This window comes from Lontra canadensis, unplaced genomic scaffold (genome assembly GCF_010015895.1).
Source record: "Lontra canadensis isolate GAN:19392208 unplaced genomic scaffold, GSC_riverotter_1.0 scaffold238, whole genome shotgun sequence".
Taxonomy (NCBI): Eukaryota; Metazoa; Chordata; class Mammalia; order Carnivora; family Mustelidae; genus Lontra; species Lontra canadensis.
Genome location: NW_022631232.1, coordinates 585746 through 604511, shown reverse-complemented (window position 1 = coordinate 604511; position 18766 = coordinate 585746). Strand labels below are relative to the sequence as shown.

The following is an 18766-nucleotide window of genomic DNA, read 5'->3' as shown; positions in this document are numbered from 1 at the left end:
CTTTTCACCACACCAGCTCCTCTCAGTCAGGAATGTTTCTCACTGGAGCAGATTTCTAAGGGTTCTGATTTTGCCGTCTTGGGCTATATCACTTTCTGGTAGCCAGCTTACTGAGGCTCCCTATCCTCCAATATATCCCCTCAGATTCACTTCTCTGCACCTCTTATCTTGCAGAAAGTGGTTGCTTTTCTACTTGTAGAGCTCCAGATTGTTTTTTTCTTACACCTCAGGTTGAATTCATGGGTGTTCAGAATGATTTGATAGTTATCTAGCTAAATTCAAGGGACCAGATGAAACAAGGTCCCCTATTCTTCCGCCATCTTGTCTCCTCCTCCATCTTTCCATTTAAGTAAGTCTTGATTGATTTCTTTCAATGATGCTTTGTGGTTTTCAGAATATAAGTTTTGCGTTTTCCCCATTAAATTTATTTATGTGTTTTATTCTCTTTGATGATACTGTAGTTGAAATTGTCTTCCTAATTTCATTTTCAGACTGTTCTGTGGCGATGTTAGAAATTCATTTTTTTTTGTATTTTGATACTGTATCCTGAAACATTGCTAAATTCACTTATTAGCTCTAAGAGAGTTTCTCTTTGTGAAATAAAGACAAACTTCTTCAACTTAACAAAGAGCATCTATAAAAAAAACCTACAGCAAAATTATATTTAATGATGCTAGACTGAATGGTTTCTTACCTAATAATAGCTGGAAAAAAGGAAAAATGTACACTCTCACTACTTCTATTGAACATAGTATGGAAGTTCCAGCAGGGGCAATGGGCAAAAGAGAAAGAAAGGAAGAAAGGAAGGAAGGAAGGAAATAAAAGGCATACAGATTTGAGAGGAAGAAAAACTATCTCTTTGTTTGTAGATGATTTAGTTGTCTATATAGAAAATCCAAGGAAAACACACACAAACACACACACACACACACACACACACACACACACACACACCTTCTAAAACTAGTGAGTTCAAGAAGGTAATAGGATACAAGATAAGCGGAATATAAAGTTACTATGAAGTAACAATGAACACATAGACATTCTAATTCGAACCTAAAAGCACAATGTCATTTGCATTTCTTAAAACCTTTATAGGACTTGTGTGCTAAAAACTACAAAATAATGATGAGATCTAAATACATGACGAGACATACCATGTTCATTGATTGGAACATACATAGTAAAGATATCAAGTGGTAGAAAGAAAGCTAACGGCATCAGACAGAAAATTCTAACATCAAATGTGGTTGAGTGTGGCTGATAACACTTCCTGTCAACTGAGGGAGCTGGTAGATATTTGAGGTTTGTGGCTTGGTTCAGTTGGGTCTAATTATCCTCTTTTATCTAGTGTTTCTCTCAGATAAACTCAATAGAATTGGGACAGATGTGCATTTTCCAAATCAAGTGTGTTTTCAAAACAATTTGAGCATAACACCCTCATTGTTAAAATTACTACAGTAATTTCTATTTTAGTAATTTTTTAAAAAGGATAGTTATTAACTTGGGAAGATGAAGTATGGAAATATATATGAATACATTTGCACATTTATAATGTTTATATTGTTAACATCTATGTGTCACTGGCATTCAAAAGGAAGATTTTTGTCTCTATACCCATTCAGAAATCTTCATTAGGTCCCCATTACATATAAAATTAAGCTTTGGCTTACAGAACACCCATTGGTGATGTAGGAGGGCAGTCTTTCTGCTGATATAGATAGAATGGATGACAAAAAAGTTTAAAAAACTGGGGTCACAAGAGCACATGGAACAAAAGGAAATGGGTTATGATCTTGATCCTTAACCCAAAGCTTCATTGGGTGCCTAGAAGATAAACACATCTGAGCAGGACCCTTGTAAGGCAAAAAAACATCAGAGCTAAGATGGCAGGTTCCCATCCAGCAGGTGTCCTAGCAGCTGGCAGGTGTCCCAGCAGACACCAGGCTGGGGACCTGGTAGTTTCCTATGGCCTCAGACCTGTCCGAGTTTGACTGAGTAGTTATGTGTTTTATAAACAGGATGGAGAATAAGAATTGCAATAGACATGGAAGTAGTTAGGGGAGCATCTCTAGTTCTCAACCATAGACAGCAGCAACCTAGAGGCTACCCAGGAGGTGCAGGTCTGAAGGGCTGTTTACTTATCTGCTCACGAAGGCACACAAGGTCTGTGCTTACATTTGAACCCCCTCCTTCCACTATGCTCCTAGGCCTCAAGGGAGGGTCTACTTGTGAACACCCTCCAGAACTGACTCTCAGGGACCTTCCTCATATCAATAATTCTCCATCTCCTCCAGGCCCCAACAGATACCTTACACACCAAAGGGGAGATCTCTGACCTAAAGAAAAAAAAATCTTGCCTCTAAGAGGTTATGTCTTTTCCAAATATTTTTTTTTACCTGACGCAATGTACTTTTATAATTAATGAGTTTTCTACATATCATATACAGTATAGCAATACAGACACACACACACACACACACGCGTGCACGCACGTGCACACACATATACACGCAATGTATTTTCCTGGAAACTAAAGTCTTTAGCTTTCTTTTCTCATTTAGTATCTTATCGCAGTGTTTGTAAATGTGTCTTTATTATTATTATGTTTGGATAGACTTTCATAGACTTTCTGGGCATTACTACTTCTTTTAATAAGAATTTCAGGTTGATCTCAGTTATCTGATCACTCTACTGATTTTGCTTTTATATACCAAGGATATTTATATCAGTTATACATGAGGATAATTTTTTATCCTAAGATTTTCATGTGCTTTTTAATGCTGCCTTTCTTCAAATAGGTTTCTTTTCAATAGATATATATGGCTAAGAATGTAACACTATTCTATGTATAAAAATATCTGACTAGAAGAACCCTGGGGACAGAGAGCACCAACCTCCAGGTCAGCTTTATTTTTCTCACTTAGTAGCTCGTCTAAACATTTGCAGTTGTGGGGTGCCTGGGTGGCTCAGTGGGTTAAAGCCTCTGCCTTTGGCTCAGGTCATGATCCCAGGGTCCTGGGATCCAGCCCCGCATCGGGCTCTCTGCTCAGCAGGGGGCCTGCTTCCGCCTCTCTCTCTGCCTGCCTCTCTGCCTACTTGTGATCTCTGTCTGTCAAATAAATAAATAAAATATTTTTAAAAAAATTGCCGTTGTGTTTTTGTAGGTTATTATGGTTGGATGGATTTCATACATATCTTGGGTATTCCTACTGATTTTAATAACAATTCTTGATTGATATCTGTTTCTGTCTTTCTAGGGATTCCTTCCTATGTCAAGGATATCAGTACAAAATAAGTCATATATGAGGGCAATTTATTCTTCCCAGATTCTCTTGTGCTCTTTAATGCTGGTTTTCCCTAAGTGAATTGGTTTTAAATTTGAATAGATTTGTATGGCTAAGAAAGAATACTGTTCTCTGCCTAAAAATATTTGACTAATACACTAGGGGCACAGAACGCTATCCCCAGGTATAATAGAATAAGAGAACATCCCCCACCCTGGTAGCCACACAGCCATGGGGCACACACACAGCCTGGGCTTTAAAGAGAAGTCTAAGTATTTGAGTCTCTACCCTACTATTCTCCAAGAGTCACTGACCCTCTTTGGGTCTCCTTTTCTTTCTCTATAGACCAGTGATCAAAATACAGGCGTTAGATGGATTTTGCAGAGATTCAACATAACATGCAATGCCATTAATTTATTAAGAAGAGAATCAAGGATCCTGAGTGGGAAAATACACAATTGGTCTTTGAGCAGATTAGCATCAGTTAAACGTTGGCTTCCCAGCTCCCAGCAAACCTCCCGCTCAGTCAGAGATTAACTCAGGCTAGAGAAAGAGATAACAAAGATGATGAAGATGAAGATGACTACAAAAACAGTTTCTTGTCAGGGCTGTGTTCTCAGGATCCTGGAGGAGTCTGGGTGAGGGTCTCCTCTGGGATCATGTGCTTGGCCTGGAGGAAGGGAGGAGAGGCTGTTGGGAGATCAGCAGAGCCAGGAACCCTGAGTCTCCTCCCCAGGCCACCCAGTTTTGGTTCATTTGGCCTGAATTCCTGAACCTCACCTTGCGCCATGTGAGAACCAATGTAGTCCCAGTGGCTGTCATGAAGTTACCTAGTGTGGAGAAAGCACAGGTGACATCCATTAAAACTAACGCCGGAGACAATCTGACTGCACAGTACCATGTCCCAGTCTATGCAAAAGGAGCACGCCACCACATTTATCACAACTTAGGCAATGGAATGAGCCCTGTGGCACAGTGTGTACTGGGAAAAACTCCTGAAACCAAAATGTCTGCCAATAAAGGTACAGGTCCATGGATTTACGAAAGTGATGAACAACTGCTTAAAAAAAAAAAAAAGTGGGCTAGCTAAAAATAAGTAGGTAAATGTACAAATAATTTTTTTTAAAAAAACTGCTTATCTTATAAGTAGTGAGTGAACTAAATAAGCAAAACAAATTACCTGCAAGTTGACAGGATTCAATCTTGGTTCCTCCCAGCTCCCTCCTATCCCCATGCACCCCCAGCACTCACTTCTGAGACCACTGGAGATTCATCCCCGACTGGGTGGAGAAAGTCTGCCCCATTTCCTGCTGCTTCTGGCAAAGGGTGGGCCAGGAGCTGCAGGAGGGTGTGGGCACTGGGACAGAGGATGTGCTCTGGGTCTCCTTGGGGCTGGCGTCCCTCACAAACAGATCATCATTCACGATGCATAGACTGAAGGGGGGAAAAAATGGGACCTTAGAAATTGGACAGATTGTCAACCCCACACCCCAACAATGATCCTGCTCCCACTGCCACTCAGCAAGCAAGTTCTTTCCATACCCCTACTGTGCCTGCCACCCAGGTTCCTTGGCTGATACCTCTACTTTTCCTTCATGCTTCACAGAGCCAACATTTGGAGAGACTGTCTAACAAATTTCACTACATTTATAGGTTTATCCCCAAACCACAGGCAAATATACACCCATATTCACACTGCCAAAGAGTGGACAGTCTAATATCCGTTTTTCAGAGGAAGTCACTGGGTCACAAAGAGATCATGTGATTTGACAAAAGTCACAAAGCTAGTGAGTGTTGGGATCAGGGAAAGAACCCATAATCTGATTCCAGAGCCGATGCTCTTAATCACTAGGAGACATGATTCCTTGGTTATACCTGTTGGCTTTTCACAATATCGGAACACCCCGAAGACTGTACCTCCCCATTCACATACCCCAGAACTCATACTGAACTGGGTGTTCCACCCACAACAAAGCACTCACCTGTAATTGCTGACAGGAGTAGCAATGAAGGTCCGAGTGAAGGCACGAACAGAATCCCGAGACATGCCTTCCACTTTAGCAACGAGCAACAAACAATACCCCCTTAGCATTCCAACATGCTTTACATACTCACATAGCATTCCTCAGTCAGGGTCTGACTTGATATTCATGCTGAAGGGGACAGTTGTTCTCTGGGGAGCTCAGGGTGTTCTGAATGGGGAAGGCAATCTGTTCCCAGTGACAGGGACCCTACCATGTGCTGGGACCAGTGAAAACCACTTCAAAAGTGCATTTGATGTATTTTTCACAGCTGCTCAAGAGATGGACATCATTAGTTCCATTAACATTTGAGTAAACTTATAGGTTAGGAGCCCAAGATCACAGAGTAAGGATCTAGGGTCAGAACTGTCCAACTCCACAGACGGTGTCTCTAATGCCCAAGCTGTGTGGGGCAGCCAGGCATAGACCTAATTCAGACCAGGATGATCTGAGGGCAGAGTGGAGATGGGAGAACACAGCGGGAATAGGAAGAGAAGGAAAGGCACCAGGTAAGCTGGGAGAGTTCTGAGAGGGAGCCCAGCCAGCAGGGAGGGAGCAGAGGAGCATCTGGGGAGGAGTTTATACACACACGCACCTTCCTTGAACACCCCGTTGACAGAGAAGCAGAGCATCCTCTCCTGAAAGGGAAGAGCCCAGGTGCTAAGTCACCTAAACTTCCTACCCACCCATGGCTTTCTGGGTCTGCCCTTGGGAGGAAGGAGGTGCTCACCGTCTGGAACCACATGTCCACCACGAAGGCGCTGAGGTCATGCTGAGTTTTGGGCAGCACACAGAGGGAGCGCATGACGTCACATTTTGTATGCTTCAGCAGCTGAACACGCAGGGCTATGGGGGGAGGAGAAACAAGCAAAGGTCAGGGGTTGCCACAACCTGGGCCTTGTAATTACCCCTGCACACCCCCTTTCCCTGCCCAGTCTTCCCCATCACACACGCACAGGGGTCCTTGAGCTTCTTCATATTCCTGCTTTCCTTGAAGTACTCGCACAAGCTGCTTCTAGCAGAGAAAGAGGAAAAGGAGGTGGTGGTGTGGCCAGTGTGGGTGATTCCAGGAGCTGCCCTGTGTCTGCTGGGGAGCCACAGGGCCCAGGAACAGAGACTGAGCTTTGCTACTCACGGGCCTGGGTCCTCGGGGCTGAAGGGAATGGCCAGGGAGAAGCAGGCCTCTTCGTGGTAGGCACCGAGGAGACCCTGACGGTCTCTGGAGTCGTAGATCAAGTAGTAACTGTGGGAGAGTAATGACGGCAGTCTATCTCTGTGGTCTGGACCCCAGATGAGATTTCAAGACCGAGTCAGCAGTCCTGAGCTTGGGTGGCCTCACCCGTCCTAGCCATCCCCTTCCCCAGATTTCCAGGAGTACTCACTGCTGCAGGAATTGCAGGACTAGACGCTTCAGGGCATCAGATCCAAAGAAGCTTCCCTGAAATCACAACAGTCCTCAGGACCATGGTTGTGCACCACCCAAAACCCTGCTTGATCTGCCCTCCTTACCCTGCAGGTTGGTAACCACTTGTGGGCTGCAATACCAATGCTGGTTGGTGAAGGTGACTCCTGGCTGTCCTGGGGAAAGGAAGAGGGAGTGGGCAATGCAGACCAGGAGCTAGTGCTGGACAGTCAAGGAAAGGATGGGCCTCGGGGAGGGTGAGGGTCAGAGGCCAGGTGCAAAAGGGCCCTGGAAATTACATGGGCAAGACTACATTTAGGATCACGGTCTTGGGGTTCCTGATGCTCCTGGAGAATGTGGTTGAAGAAGATCTAGAGCCCTTGTTGGGTGCCCACATGGATCTGGACCTCCATGATGTTTAAGGGTCATGAAAATTGTAACTTCTGCAAGACCTAAATGGCTTCAGGGCTGGTTTGGGGCAGCATCAGTGCCAGTAGAGAAGTCAATAATCAAGGAATACACCTACCAGGCGTAATAACTTGGGAAACAATTCCAGGATGGAGCTGCAGAAATCCAGACAAAACAGAAAAGTCGGTGAAACTTTGCAGGTGTCCCTCATCATGGGAGCAAGCACACTTACACCTGACACACAGCCCAGTATGTCCCACCTACACTGCAGTGCCCCAGCCTTCCAGCGCCTTTGGCTCCTCCCTTGCAGATGGACCTAGTGGGAAAGCACATACTCTCTTTCCCCCCTCTCTCTGATTCCATTCCTCTGCTCCACCCCTTCCTTGCCCTCCCCCTGGGTGGATCCCACCTAGACTGTCCTGAATCCCATCTCCAGTGCCACCAGAAGCAACAGTTGAAGCCCAGGCTTCAGGGCTGCCCTCCACTTTCTCGCTCCCTTCCTTCCTTCCGGTCCCCACCAAAGGCTCCAGAGAGAAGAGGCAATGGAGTGGGAGACGAGGGCTCTGCTACCTCACTAGGGGTCCAGCATTCTGTAGGGCCATGACACCCCCCCAGGGGTGGCCCAGGATGCTGGGGCAGGGAGGTGACTGAGGCAAGACCCAGGAGGCAGGGAGGGAGAGGGAGGGGGATGAAGACAGAAGAGGGAGTGAAGGTAGGAAAGGAGAGATGAGAGAGACATAGGGGAGTAGAGATAAAGGAGGGAAATAAAACAAAACAAAGGGAAGGGGGAAAAAAAAAAGCAGCTCTAACCTGGTGGTGGGGGTCAGGGAGGAAGAGAGGAGGAGGAAATGGCTCCCTGACTACAGTCCTTTCCCTCATCTGCCCTGGCTGGCCCTGGCACCCAAGGTAAGAATGGAAAACAGGCAGATGTTGGCCGGGGGGCCCACTGCATGCTGGATGAAACTTAGTCACCTGCGTGAGCTCAGTCTGAGCTGGGCATGGGGAACGAGGCAGCCACGGGGGCAGGAGAACTACCCCAGAAGGAGTAGAGGGTCAAGCCCCAGGTCATCAAGGAGCTGAGGGTCTGTGGTTCCCTCTTATGATCACTGCCTTCCTTCCTGTTGGCCCCAGTGCTCCTGTGCCTGTCCCAGTTGGTTCTTTGCCTGAGGGATTATAACCATATCGGGCTACCCAGGGCTCCTCTGAAGGACCAGTCAGGATGATGTGCCTTATGGAGGGAGGGGAGGGGGCAGTGCCTCTGAGAGGCCTGTCCTTCTGCCCTCTCAAGCACCTCTGCCCTCTGCCTTCCATTCCTGCCTCAGGAAGCCCTCTCTTCACTGGCAGTCACCTACTTCTGGCCCTCAGACTCAGGGAACCCTGGTTTCTCCCAAGGAGGGCCGAGCTCCTGGCCCTGAGTCAGAGGAATGGATGTCATGATGGCAGACCCCCAGGACCTCGGCCCTCAGCAAGGGGCAGGAAAGCCACCAAGCCAGCCTGGAATTGGAGGGGGGGACACATTTGGTTCAGGAAAAGGAGGGTCCTTCTCAGAACAAGGGAGGGAAGCCCTGTCTCGGCAGGGAGGCAGGAAGTCCTGTCTCAGCATGAGGCCCTGGGCGGAAGGACCCTCGTCAGTCCAGGTCACAGCATGTGGTTCAAGGTGATCACCCTCGTCCTAGTGAGGAAGGGGAGCCCTGCTTCATGGATCACGCTTTGGGGAGGGCATGCTAGGGAAGGCTGGGTGCAGACAACCTGCAAAGGGACCTCAGACCAGACAAACTGGTGAGCAGGTCAGACAAAGGGAAGGATATGTCTAAGCACAGGTGAGGGACACAGAGAGGAGAGCATAGGGACTCTGGTCCCCCCCCTCCCCACCGCCACAAGGGAACAGAGCTGCTGCCTCCTCCAAACAGGTAGTGTCAGGCATAGTTCAGAGTCCCACGGGGTGACACAGTGTACAACTGACCTTATGTTGGTTGATTTATCAGGGAAGGTGGTGCACAGGGTGCTTCTGTCAGCAGTCATCTCTTCTGGCTGCAGACTTTTGCCCTCGTCCAGCTCCTCTAAAGACATCACCTGTAATTATGGGGAGGAAGCACTTGGAGCAGAGAAAGATGGCCAGGATGACCCTGCACACCCCAGCCCTTCCCTTTTCCAACAAATCCACTTCCTTGACTCTTGTCACCATCCCATGAGCACTCCGACCCTCCTTTCAGAAAAAGATCAGGGTACCACACCTCACCTCACTGTTGGAGAGGTTCAAGTTCTTAATGCCAGTGGCATTCTGCACAGTATCAGACAGGCCATCCAGCTGGCAGGGTGTCTTGTTTCTCAGGTTCAAGGGTAAAAGCTATGGTGAGGGAAAAGTTAGAGTGAGGACCCCGACAGCGGATATCTGAGACCAGTCTGCCTCTTCTACCTAATCTCTCCCACCTTCATCACCAGTCTCGGCACTGGCTCTGAGTCCTCACCTCAGGCATGTTCTTCTCATGGGTCTGCAGGGAGGCAGCCATGCTGTGTCTAGGCTTTGGTACCATTTCAATATCATGGGTGATCAAGTCTCCGAGAAGCCAAGAGGAGGGAATCAGAGGGCTGAGAGAGGCCCAGCTGGTACAGCTCCAGCACCAGCCCCTCCCCACGTTACCATCCCTAAGTCTCCTTTCCAGACAGGCTCCTCTGCCCTCGCTGGCCCTGGAATCACTGCTATAGACATACCAGAGGCAAAGCAGACTCTCTGGATGTTAAGAGATTGCTGGGAGCCTCCATATCATTGTTCATGGTCAGCTGCAGAGTTAGAGATGGGGTCAGTGGCTCTGAGTGTTTGAGGTGGAGATGGGGTGCAATAGGTATTTGAAGAAGTGTGGGTCTGGATGTGGGTGCACAACTAGTCTTGAGTCAGCATTACCTTTGTCTGCTCCACCTTTACTGACTTCAGCTCCTTCTGCACAGAGTGGGGTATGTCAGAGGGGTAGATAAAGATAGAGATCTGTAGGGAACCCAAGAGGGGCTGGGTAAATACCGGGAACTCTGACACAAGACCTTGCCCCTCTCCTGCCCTCTTGCCCCTAACTAGCCCCAGTCATGCTCTTGACACTCACCCTTTCATTAGCTTCATCCCAGATCTTGCCGTTGACATTCTTCAGTGCAAAGGCAACGCTGGCATCCTCAACAAAAAACTGGGCCTGCATTCTCTCATAGTGAAACTATAGGGAGAATGGCAAGAGAAAAAAAAAAATATGAGACCCCAGCCGCTACTCATCTTCCCTGTTTCTTCTCAGCTGCTTCACTGTTTTCTCTTACCTCAACTGGGGTGAAGGGGACGCTGCATTGTCCCTGAATCAGATCCAGCAGCCACTTCTCATCATATTTGATGCCAAATGGAATCTAGGATCCAGAGATGGGAGAAAAGATGGGAGAAGAGATTGACACAATGGAATCCAAGGTTAAGATAAGACCCAACCATGTCTTTTTTTTGGGGGGAGGGGGGGCTATGGAATAATTTCTTATGATAAGATGTTATCCATCATTGCAAACTTTTGTACCAGGCATGGATTTCCTAAATAACCTTTCTTTCCATTCAAACACCTTTCTTCAAATAATCAACTTAAGATGTTTAACATACACTTCCTTTTATAAAGTCCCAAGTGATCCTGGCTCAAAGCAGGATGCCTCAGCCTGCTTCTCCAACAGGGACCCCAGAGACTCCTACTTCTTCAGCAGGGACCCCAGAGACTCAACCTCCTCCCACACTCAGCTAGAGCTAAACTGAGCCTTCCAGTGTGGAGTTGCTCCATCTCCTGGGCTGTAGTTTCCTCTGCTCTTAGACAACTTACCTGATTCTCCCTGTAGTCAGTCTGTTCCCTTTATACTGCTTTTCTGAGTCTGCCCTTACTTGATCTAGGGTGTTAACTAGGATATTAACATATGTGATGTAGAAAATGTGACGATGCTAGTAGTAAAAAATGCCAATTACCCACTCCTCTGCTCCCAGAAAAGTACCTAGCATCTCTACATGAGTCCAACACAATTCCCTCTGTTCACCTTCTTCTACATATTCAGTCCATTTTGCCAGGATACTCACAATGATCTTGAACCATTTCCCTGTGGTCTCATCCTGCTTCTCCTGCTCCATTCTTCTCTCTGGAGGCTTTTGCTCTCCCTCCATGTTAGTCTGGGTTTGGTCTTGTTTCTGAGAATTGCCTCTTCGATGACATGGTGGAACAGCATAGGGAGCGCTGTGGGGAAGTGGAGAGAAGGAAGTAGTCCACACGTGCTCAGAAAGTCTTCCATTACACATTTGCCCACTGATACCAGGGTACAATAAAGTTTGCTCAACCATTAACCTGATTCTATCATTCTTCACTCTTCCAGGTTGGAGAAGAGAATGACATATTCTACCTCAGGCCTATGCACTCCACTGGCTGGTACATTTCAGCTATGCTGACTGATCACTTACTATCTCACTCGGGTGCTCATGTGAGCGCCATTTGTTGCTGGATCTCCATCTTGTTGCTGGTGGGATGAAGGATGAATGCCAGAACTAATTTGTTCAGACCAGTTGTTGTATCTCCTCCGGTAAATACCCCAGCATCTTGTTCTTCTTTTTAGGGGGTTACCCACATCATTATGCCCTGAAATTGAGAACAACACATCAGTGGTCCCCATACCACAAACAGTTCTGGGGAAATATCATGGGTAGTGAAGAAACATCACTGACTTTATCATCTAAAATCAAATAGAGCACGGTGCCAAGAAGGTTGACAAACTTCTCTGTGGTTCCATTTCGTGGAAGATGAGAGGTGGAGAGCACTTGAGGCCAAGAAGAACACAAGCACAGAAGAAAGGGTTTGGGCCTAGGGTTTAATCTGTGACATTAGCCCTTGCTCTGCCCTTTTCAGGCTGGGTGACCTGGGACAAGTTGCCTGTCATCGCTAACTCACAGTTCCCTCCTCTGTCCTAGGGGGATAACAAAATCCACCCTGAAAGTTTGGTGTTATGGTTCAAGGGTCAAAGGTGAGTTCCTGCCTGAAGAAAGAATTGGAGAAGTGAAAGTTAGATCCGATGAGAGTATCCAGAAAAGCCAGGAGAGATACAATATGGAGAATACCAAAAGAGAGAAGGAGAGAATTAATGCAGATGTAGAGAACATATCTAACACATGCTTCATTTGAGTCCTGGAATGAAGGAGAGGGAAACGTGGAGAAGTGGCATTTGAAGCAATCTTGCTTGAGAACTCTCACAAAGTAGCAGGATAATCAAGTCAGTATAAAAGCACTAATAGGAGACAAAGTATGCTTTAAGGAAGAACATTCCTAAGGAAAAGATGTGCATTTCACAGTGGCATTAATGTAGCACAACTGGGGAAATTTGTGACCAGAAGTCTCAAACTAAAAGAAATATTAAAGGTTCTTCTTCAGGTAGAAGAAATACGATCCCAGATTGAGGCACAAAGATGTGGGAAAGAAACACTAATAGCATTTGTGAATATGTAGGCCAGACTAAATGAGTATTGACTATGTAGCACCAGGACACTAATTTCTTCTAGGGGTTTAAATATACACACCAATTCATGGCAAATTCATGGCAAAACACTGGGAGGGTGTGAGTGGAATCAAAGTGTTCCAAGGTTCCTTCACTGTCTGAAGAGCTTTAAAGAAGTAATTTATATAAGACTATGAAAAGGCAAAAAAAAAAATTATAGTTTTTTTTTAAACACCTGAGACACAGGTATATGTGTTTTAACTCCAAAGCTTGTTATAATGCATAATCAAAGTTGAAAATCACCAGACAAGATGATTTTGAAGTCTTAACTCTACAATTCGATGGCTTCAAGTCCCAACGGCTTTCTTTTTTTTTTTGTTTTTTTCCCTCCATTTTTAAAATTCTTTTATAAACATATAATGTATTTTTTAAATTTTAATTTAATTTAATTTAATTTTTTTATTAAATTTATTTTTTTAAATAAACATATAATGTATTTTTATCCCCAGGGGTATAGGTCTGTGAATCGCCAGGTTTACACACTTCACAGCACTCACCATAGCACATACCCTCCCCAATGTCCATAACCCCACCCCCCTCTCCCGACCCCCCTCCCCCCAGCAACCCTCAGTTTGTTTTGTGAGATTAAGAGTCACTTATGTTTTGTCTCCCTCCCGATCCCATCTTGTTTCATTTATTCTTTTCCTAGCCCCCCAAACCCCCCATGTTGCATCTCCACTTCCTCATATCAGGGAGATCATATGATAGTTGTCTTTCCCCAATTGACTTATTTCACTAAGCATGATACCCTCTACTTCCATCCACGTTGTTGTAAATGGCAAGATTTCATTTCTTTTGATGGCTGCATACTATTCCAAAAATACATTATAGTCTTAAGGGTAAATGCTACAAGAATGGCTAAAGATGTTTAACTGCCCAGCCAAAAGAGGTAACAATTTTATATATATATATATATATATATATATATATATATTAGGGGTGCCTGGGCCTGGGTGGCTTCGTCAGTTAAGGGTCCAACTTTTTTAAAGATTTTATTTATCCATTTATTTGAGAGAGAGGGAGAAAGAGAGAGAGAGATGAGGGGGGAGGGGAGGGGCAGAGTGGGAGGGAGAGGGAGATAATCTCAAGCAGACTCCATGCTGAGCAAGAAGCCCAACTCAGAGCTCCATCTCACAATCCCAAGGTCATGACCCAAAGATCATGACCTGAGCCAAATCCAAGAGTTGCCACGCAGGCACCCCAAGGGTCTGACTCTTCATTTCAGCTCGGGTCATGATCTCAGGGTTGTGAGATCAAGCCATTCTCTCTCTCCCTCTCCCCCTGTCCTTCCCCACCCCTATCTCCCTCTAAAATAAAATATTAAATCATTTCAAGGAAAGGAGAGGAAAAGGGCCTTACCACAGGCAGAAATAAATGTGCAGTTAATATGGTATACAGAAACCAAGTTATATCTATATTTACATTAAAAGTTTCAGACTGGATATTCCAAATAGAAAGATAGGTATTACAGGATTGGAAAGAAAACATTCCATCAAATGCTCCATAAGGAGACACATGCAAAATTTAAGGATTTAGAAAATTTGAAAATAAAAATAAAACTTGGCAAAATGTATACCATTTACACACTAACCTACTGAAAGCTGATATACCCATATTACTAAAGGGAAAGGTATTCTTTCAAGGAAAAAAGAAAAAACATTACTAGAGAAAAGAGGAAGATTTTGTTGTGATGAAAGCTTCAATGCAAAAAGAAGCCACTAATACAGAATTCTAAATTTGTGTGCGTGTCTTAACACAGAACCAAAACATGCAAAGCAAACATGACTGTAAAAGGAGAAATGGATAAATTCATGATTACAGGGGGAAAACACCTCCTTGAGTGACATAAAATGGCAGATATAAATTCCACTAGGTGGAGATTTTAAAATGAGAATTAAGTAAATTAATAAATTTGCTTAATTGGCATGGAACAGTGCACATAACCACTACACATGGAACATTCCAGAATTGGTCATATGCTGGGCTATAAAGCAAACCTCAAGAAATGTCTATGGAGGTAGTACAATCTACCCCGAATAGCTGATGTAAGAGTCAAGGGTAATGGTGGGTTCTCTGCCCCTCCCCAACCTCTAGTATGTATCCAAAGAATGTTAATTTTCACTACCACCACCGCCACCCCCCATCCCCTTTGCCTCCCATTCAGCCAACCTAGAAGACCCTCCCCACTCTCCAAACTCTGGACCAAACTCTGAGGATCACATAAGTCAGGTCTATCCCCTGATAGACCTGGGGGTGGGGGGTTGGGGGAAATTCACATCAGCCATGACCACTTCCACAGAAGAGGAGGTTTTCCATGTGGAACCAGGATGGGAATGTCAGGACCCAACAGCCCATTTCCTCAAGAGAGTGGAGAACAGTCAGCCTGGCCCCTCTCCACACTTCCTTTTAATGGGGGTTGGCTGGGTGTCCAGTGGGTGGGGGAAGGAGCCCAGAACTCCTCATACCCTCTGGGGACCTGAGACCAAGGCCTCATGCTGACCAACTCACCCATGGTGTGGACTGAAGGCAGTGACCCGTCACCAATGTCCTCCCAGGTTGCTCGTGAAGAGAATCCGTGGGGTCTGGAGCTGGATGTTTGGAGATGATCAGTGACAGCTGCTGAGGAAGGTGAGAGCAGGCCACAAACCACTTTGTCAGCGTCACACAAACAAGAAGGAGTCCTTACAGGAAGTCCCTTCCTTAAAGGCATGGAGAAGAGAGCATTGGCTGCCAGAGGAGGCTTTACTTCATATAATTACTGTCCCCTGAATTTGTTACCAGCCTACCAGGGAACTGTTTCCAACTGAATCAGCCCTGCAGAAAAGGCCAACTAGAATCAAGAGGGGTGGGACCCAGGTATCTGCAGCTACAGACAGGGAACTCTGTATGCCAGGCTCTGTATCCACTGCAACACATCTTGTTCCCTCATTCAGCCAACCCAGAGAACTCTGAGTGCCAGCTCTATGGCAGGCTCTGGATTTGCTACATTGCATCTGTTCTGTCATGGATTCCTCACGAAGGGACTCTGATATCAGCTTTGCAAGTTTGCTGTGGCTTAATGAGGTGCCAGAGCTTGTTTGGAGTTATTCAGATGTTACCTGGAGAAACAGAGACTACAGCTGAGCTCCATGGGATGGCAGTGACATGCCCATGCATATGTACCCTAACTAAATTCTTACTGCAATATGTGGGATTTTTTTTTTTAAGTTAGAGCAAAATAACAGAATGTTCTGAAAATAATCACATGACTGGCATTATCTCTGTAAGGACCTATTCAACCAGAGGCTTCCATTAAGGTTAAACAACAACCTTGTTGTTTAACCCTTAAACTGTCCCTGCTCCCCTTCCCCCAGGGGACTGACTTAAAAACAAGTCCTGGAAACCAGCCCCAGGTAACAAAGCCCAGATACAAGGGTGGGTCAGGCCAGATGGAAACATCCGATCAGTGGGGGGTTGCATACTCTCTCCCTAGCTACCAAGGAGTATGGGCCCGCCCTTCAGGAGCCTTTTGGGTGCCAATTCTAACGAGAATGTGCCAAATGTCTACTATAGGGTAAATTGTAATTCAACTGGTCACTTATGTGTGACCTAACATGACTGTGGAGTTTCCTGTGTGTATTACAATCTCATTGGCCACCTCTGCGTGGCCAGGCCCGGCTGCATGGCCTTTGCCCTTAAAAGCTAGTCTGTGAAACAGAGAAAGGTCGCCCTCTCTGTAAGAGGCGTGGCCCTGGCCTGTCAGTTTGATTCTTGATGCTTGGCGCGGAAGGTAAGTAAGAATTTACAGAAGTAAGTCAAGCTTTGCTTGACCTTAGCTTTATATCAGTCTTGCTCCTTTAATCACGGACCCATTTTTTTGGGGGGGGGGGGTATAACAATCTCCAGCTCATTCCAGAGACATAATAGCAAACAAACAAACTTACCCTCCCCCACCAAAAAAACAAAAAGAAACCAAAAACAACACACACACACACACACACACACACACACACACACACCAGACCTGGAAACTAAAAAGGAAATAGCAGAGTTTGGTGAGTCACTGTAATGAGAGTAGAATGAAACAAATCATGCCTTTTCCTTTACCAAAAAATATAGTCAGCATAGGTAGATGCCCCTTGTGGTCAGAGACAACTGTAGTTCTGAAAGTCTCAGACCAGAAGGCTTTGCAAAGCATAAAGAAGGAGGGAGGCACCTGGGTTCCAGTGCATCAGTGAGAACACTCTGGAATTTTCCACTACTCTTTGGAATTTTCTACTCTTTGCCCACAATCCCTTCCTGGATCTCCATGCCCTAAGAGAGAAAATTCAGTCCCTGAGAGAGGTGAAGAAAACTCTGACATTTGGGGGCAAAGGAAGTGTAAGACAGAAACACGCGAGCGTGCGCGTGCACACACACACACACACACACATACACACAAACTGTTAAATCTAAAGCTGAAGTTTATATTTGCTAATTAAACAGCATCATATGAACATTTTCATAACATGGTAAGTGTATGTGAACTTTTCTTGTGAATTGGCTATTAGATGTTTTCAAGTGTTTCTCTCAACAAATTTGCCTAATTGCAAAATGCTAAACATTAAAATGTATATTTAGAAAATGAAATCATTCTGCACCTTCCATCTGTATGATCCCCTCACCCCAACTCACAAATATACAAGACATCCAATGTAAATAGATTGGTACACATTTTCCAGAGGTGTTTCTCTTTATGTAACATGTACTCCTACCTTAAAATATTTGTGTAGTTATGTGGTTATAGATACACACTTTTAAAAATTTGCAATCACATAAGTAATTTTCTGCAAATTGATTTTTTCACTTACTTATTACAACATCTCCAGGTTGCCATTTCTTCAGTTAATGCGGTGTGGCATCTTTCCAGATGTGTACTGGAGAAGCATTTTGCTTTTTATGTAAATTATTTGTTATTGTTTGTCCCTTTCTCCACTGATAAACACAAGTCCTCCATTTTATAGCCCAGTAGCACGAATTCTGTAATGTTTGCAAAAATGTACTCCCATCTTTTCAAACTTTTATTTTTTTTCTTTTGGTAGTACAGAAATTGCTTTAATTTTCATGGGTTTTCTTCATTTAAAAACAATACAGCTACAACAGAAAACAAAACAAAAAACACTTAGGGTTGCATCAAATACTAGCCTAGTGAGAATTCATCATTCAAAGCATCGAAGGCTTCAGGGCACAATGGAAAAAAGCTTCACACCTAATTTTACGTGTGTAAATAAATGGGGAAAATAACTGAATAAGGTTATTGGAGATACCATGTAAAGTGCCTCTGGCTTAAAATAATTCTGTAAATGATCATTTCCTTCCCTCCATGGAGGTCGCTTTTCCTCTGCTTCTGGTTGAGACCCACACACACCACCCCAAGGACAGTGGTATCCTTATGGCCCCCTATCCAGGCCTCCAGGCCTGGAGAATGGGATTTCATCTCCACCATCATCTTTAAGACAAAGGCACTAGGGAAAAGGTTGTTTGAGTACCCTGTCAGCATGACATGAACACCTGGAGCATTCAAAACCAGATATGTGACCCAAGAAAGACTTTTAACTCTGTTACAAACTTAATTGGACAAATTAAAAGGAAGCTAACGGAAAAAAAAAAAAAAAAACCTTCTCTATCCCAAACAGAAATGTCACATATAAAGAACGCAAATTATTGGGAAAATGCATGGAATGTGTTTTAGAGGCAAATGTTTAATATCCTATTATATACATAAATCTGATTAAGGAAAGATTATCATTTGAAGTCCACTGAAATAATTCAAATAAGAGCCATACATTACAAATTTATAAGATTAAACATGTACAAAACAATTACACATGCAGAGGTAGAATTGTGAGTTAGAAAGTTGTTCGTGGAGGTGGTGATATTTCCTTCACTCTGAAGCATAATTAACATACAGCATTATATTAGATTCATGTGTACAATATAGTGATTCAATAATATGTATGTTTGTGTGTGCATATATTTCCGTGTGTGTGTGTGTGTGTGTGTGTGTGTGTGTATAACATGGAGAATTGCATATACAGATTGTGGGCAAAATTTTGAAGAATACTTATGTTCATGTAAATGTACTTATATAT

General features: G+C 44.6%; 1 protein-coding gene across 1 annotated transcript; it reads right to left on the bottom strand.

Moving 5' to 3' along the window:
- Nucleotides 1-3470: 3470 nt before the first annotated feature.
- NXF3 (nuclear RNA export factor 3) lies at nt 3471-15623 on the bottom strand. The gene is made up of 19 exons (XM_032849674.1): nt 15165-15623; nt 11572-11746; nt 11197-11350; nt 10416-10499; nt 10214-10318; nt 10021-10101; nt 9358-9465; nt 9082-9191; nt 7237-7273; nt 6818-6886; nt 6691-6746; nt 6444-6551; nt 6265-6323; nt 6039-6154; nt 5904-5946; nt 5270-5342; nt 4539-4721; nt 4068-4117; nt 3471-3957 (listed from the first exon to the last, which is right to left on the bottom strand). Exons 1-18 carry the CDS (start codon nt 15364-15366, stop codon nt 4114-4116), a joined length of 1767 nt encoding a protein of 588 aa, XP_032705565.1. The 5' UTR covers nt 15367-15623; the 3' UTR covers nt 3471-3957; nt 4068-4113.
- Between the last annotated feature and the right edge of the window lie 3143 nt (nt 15624-18766).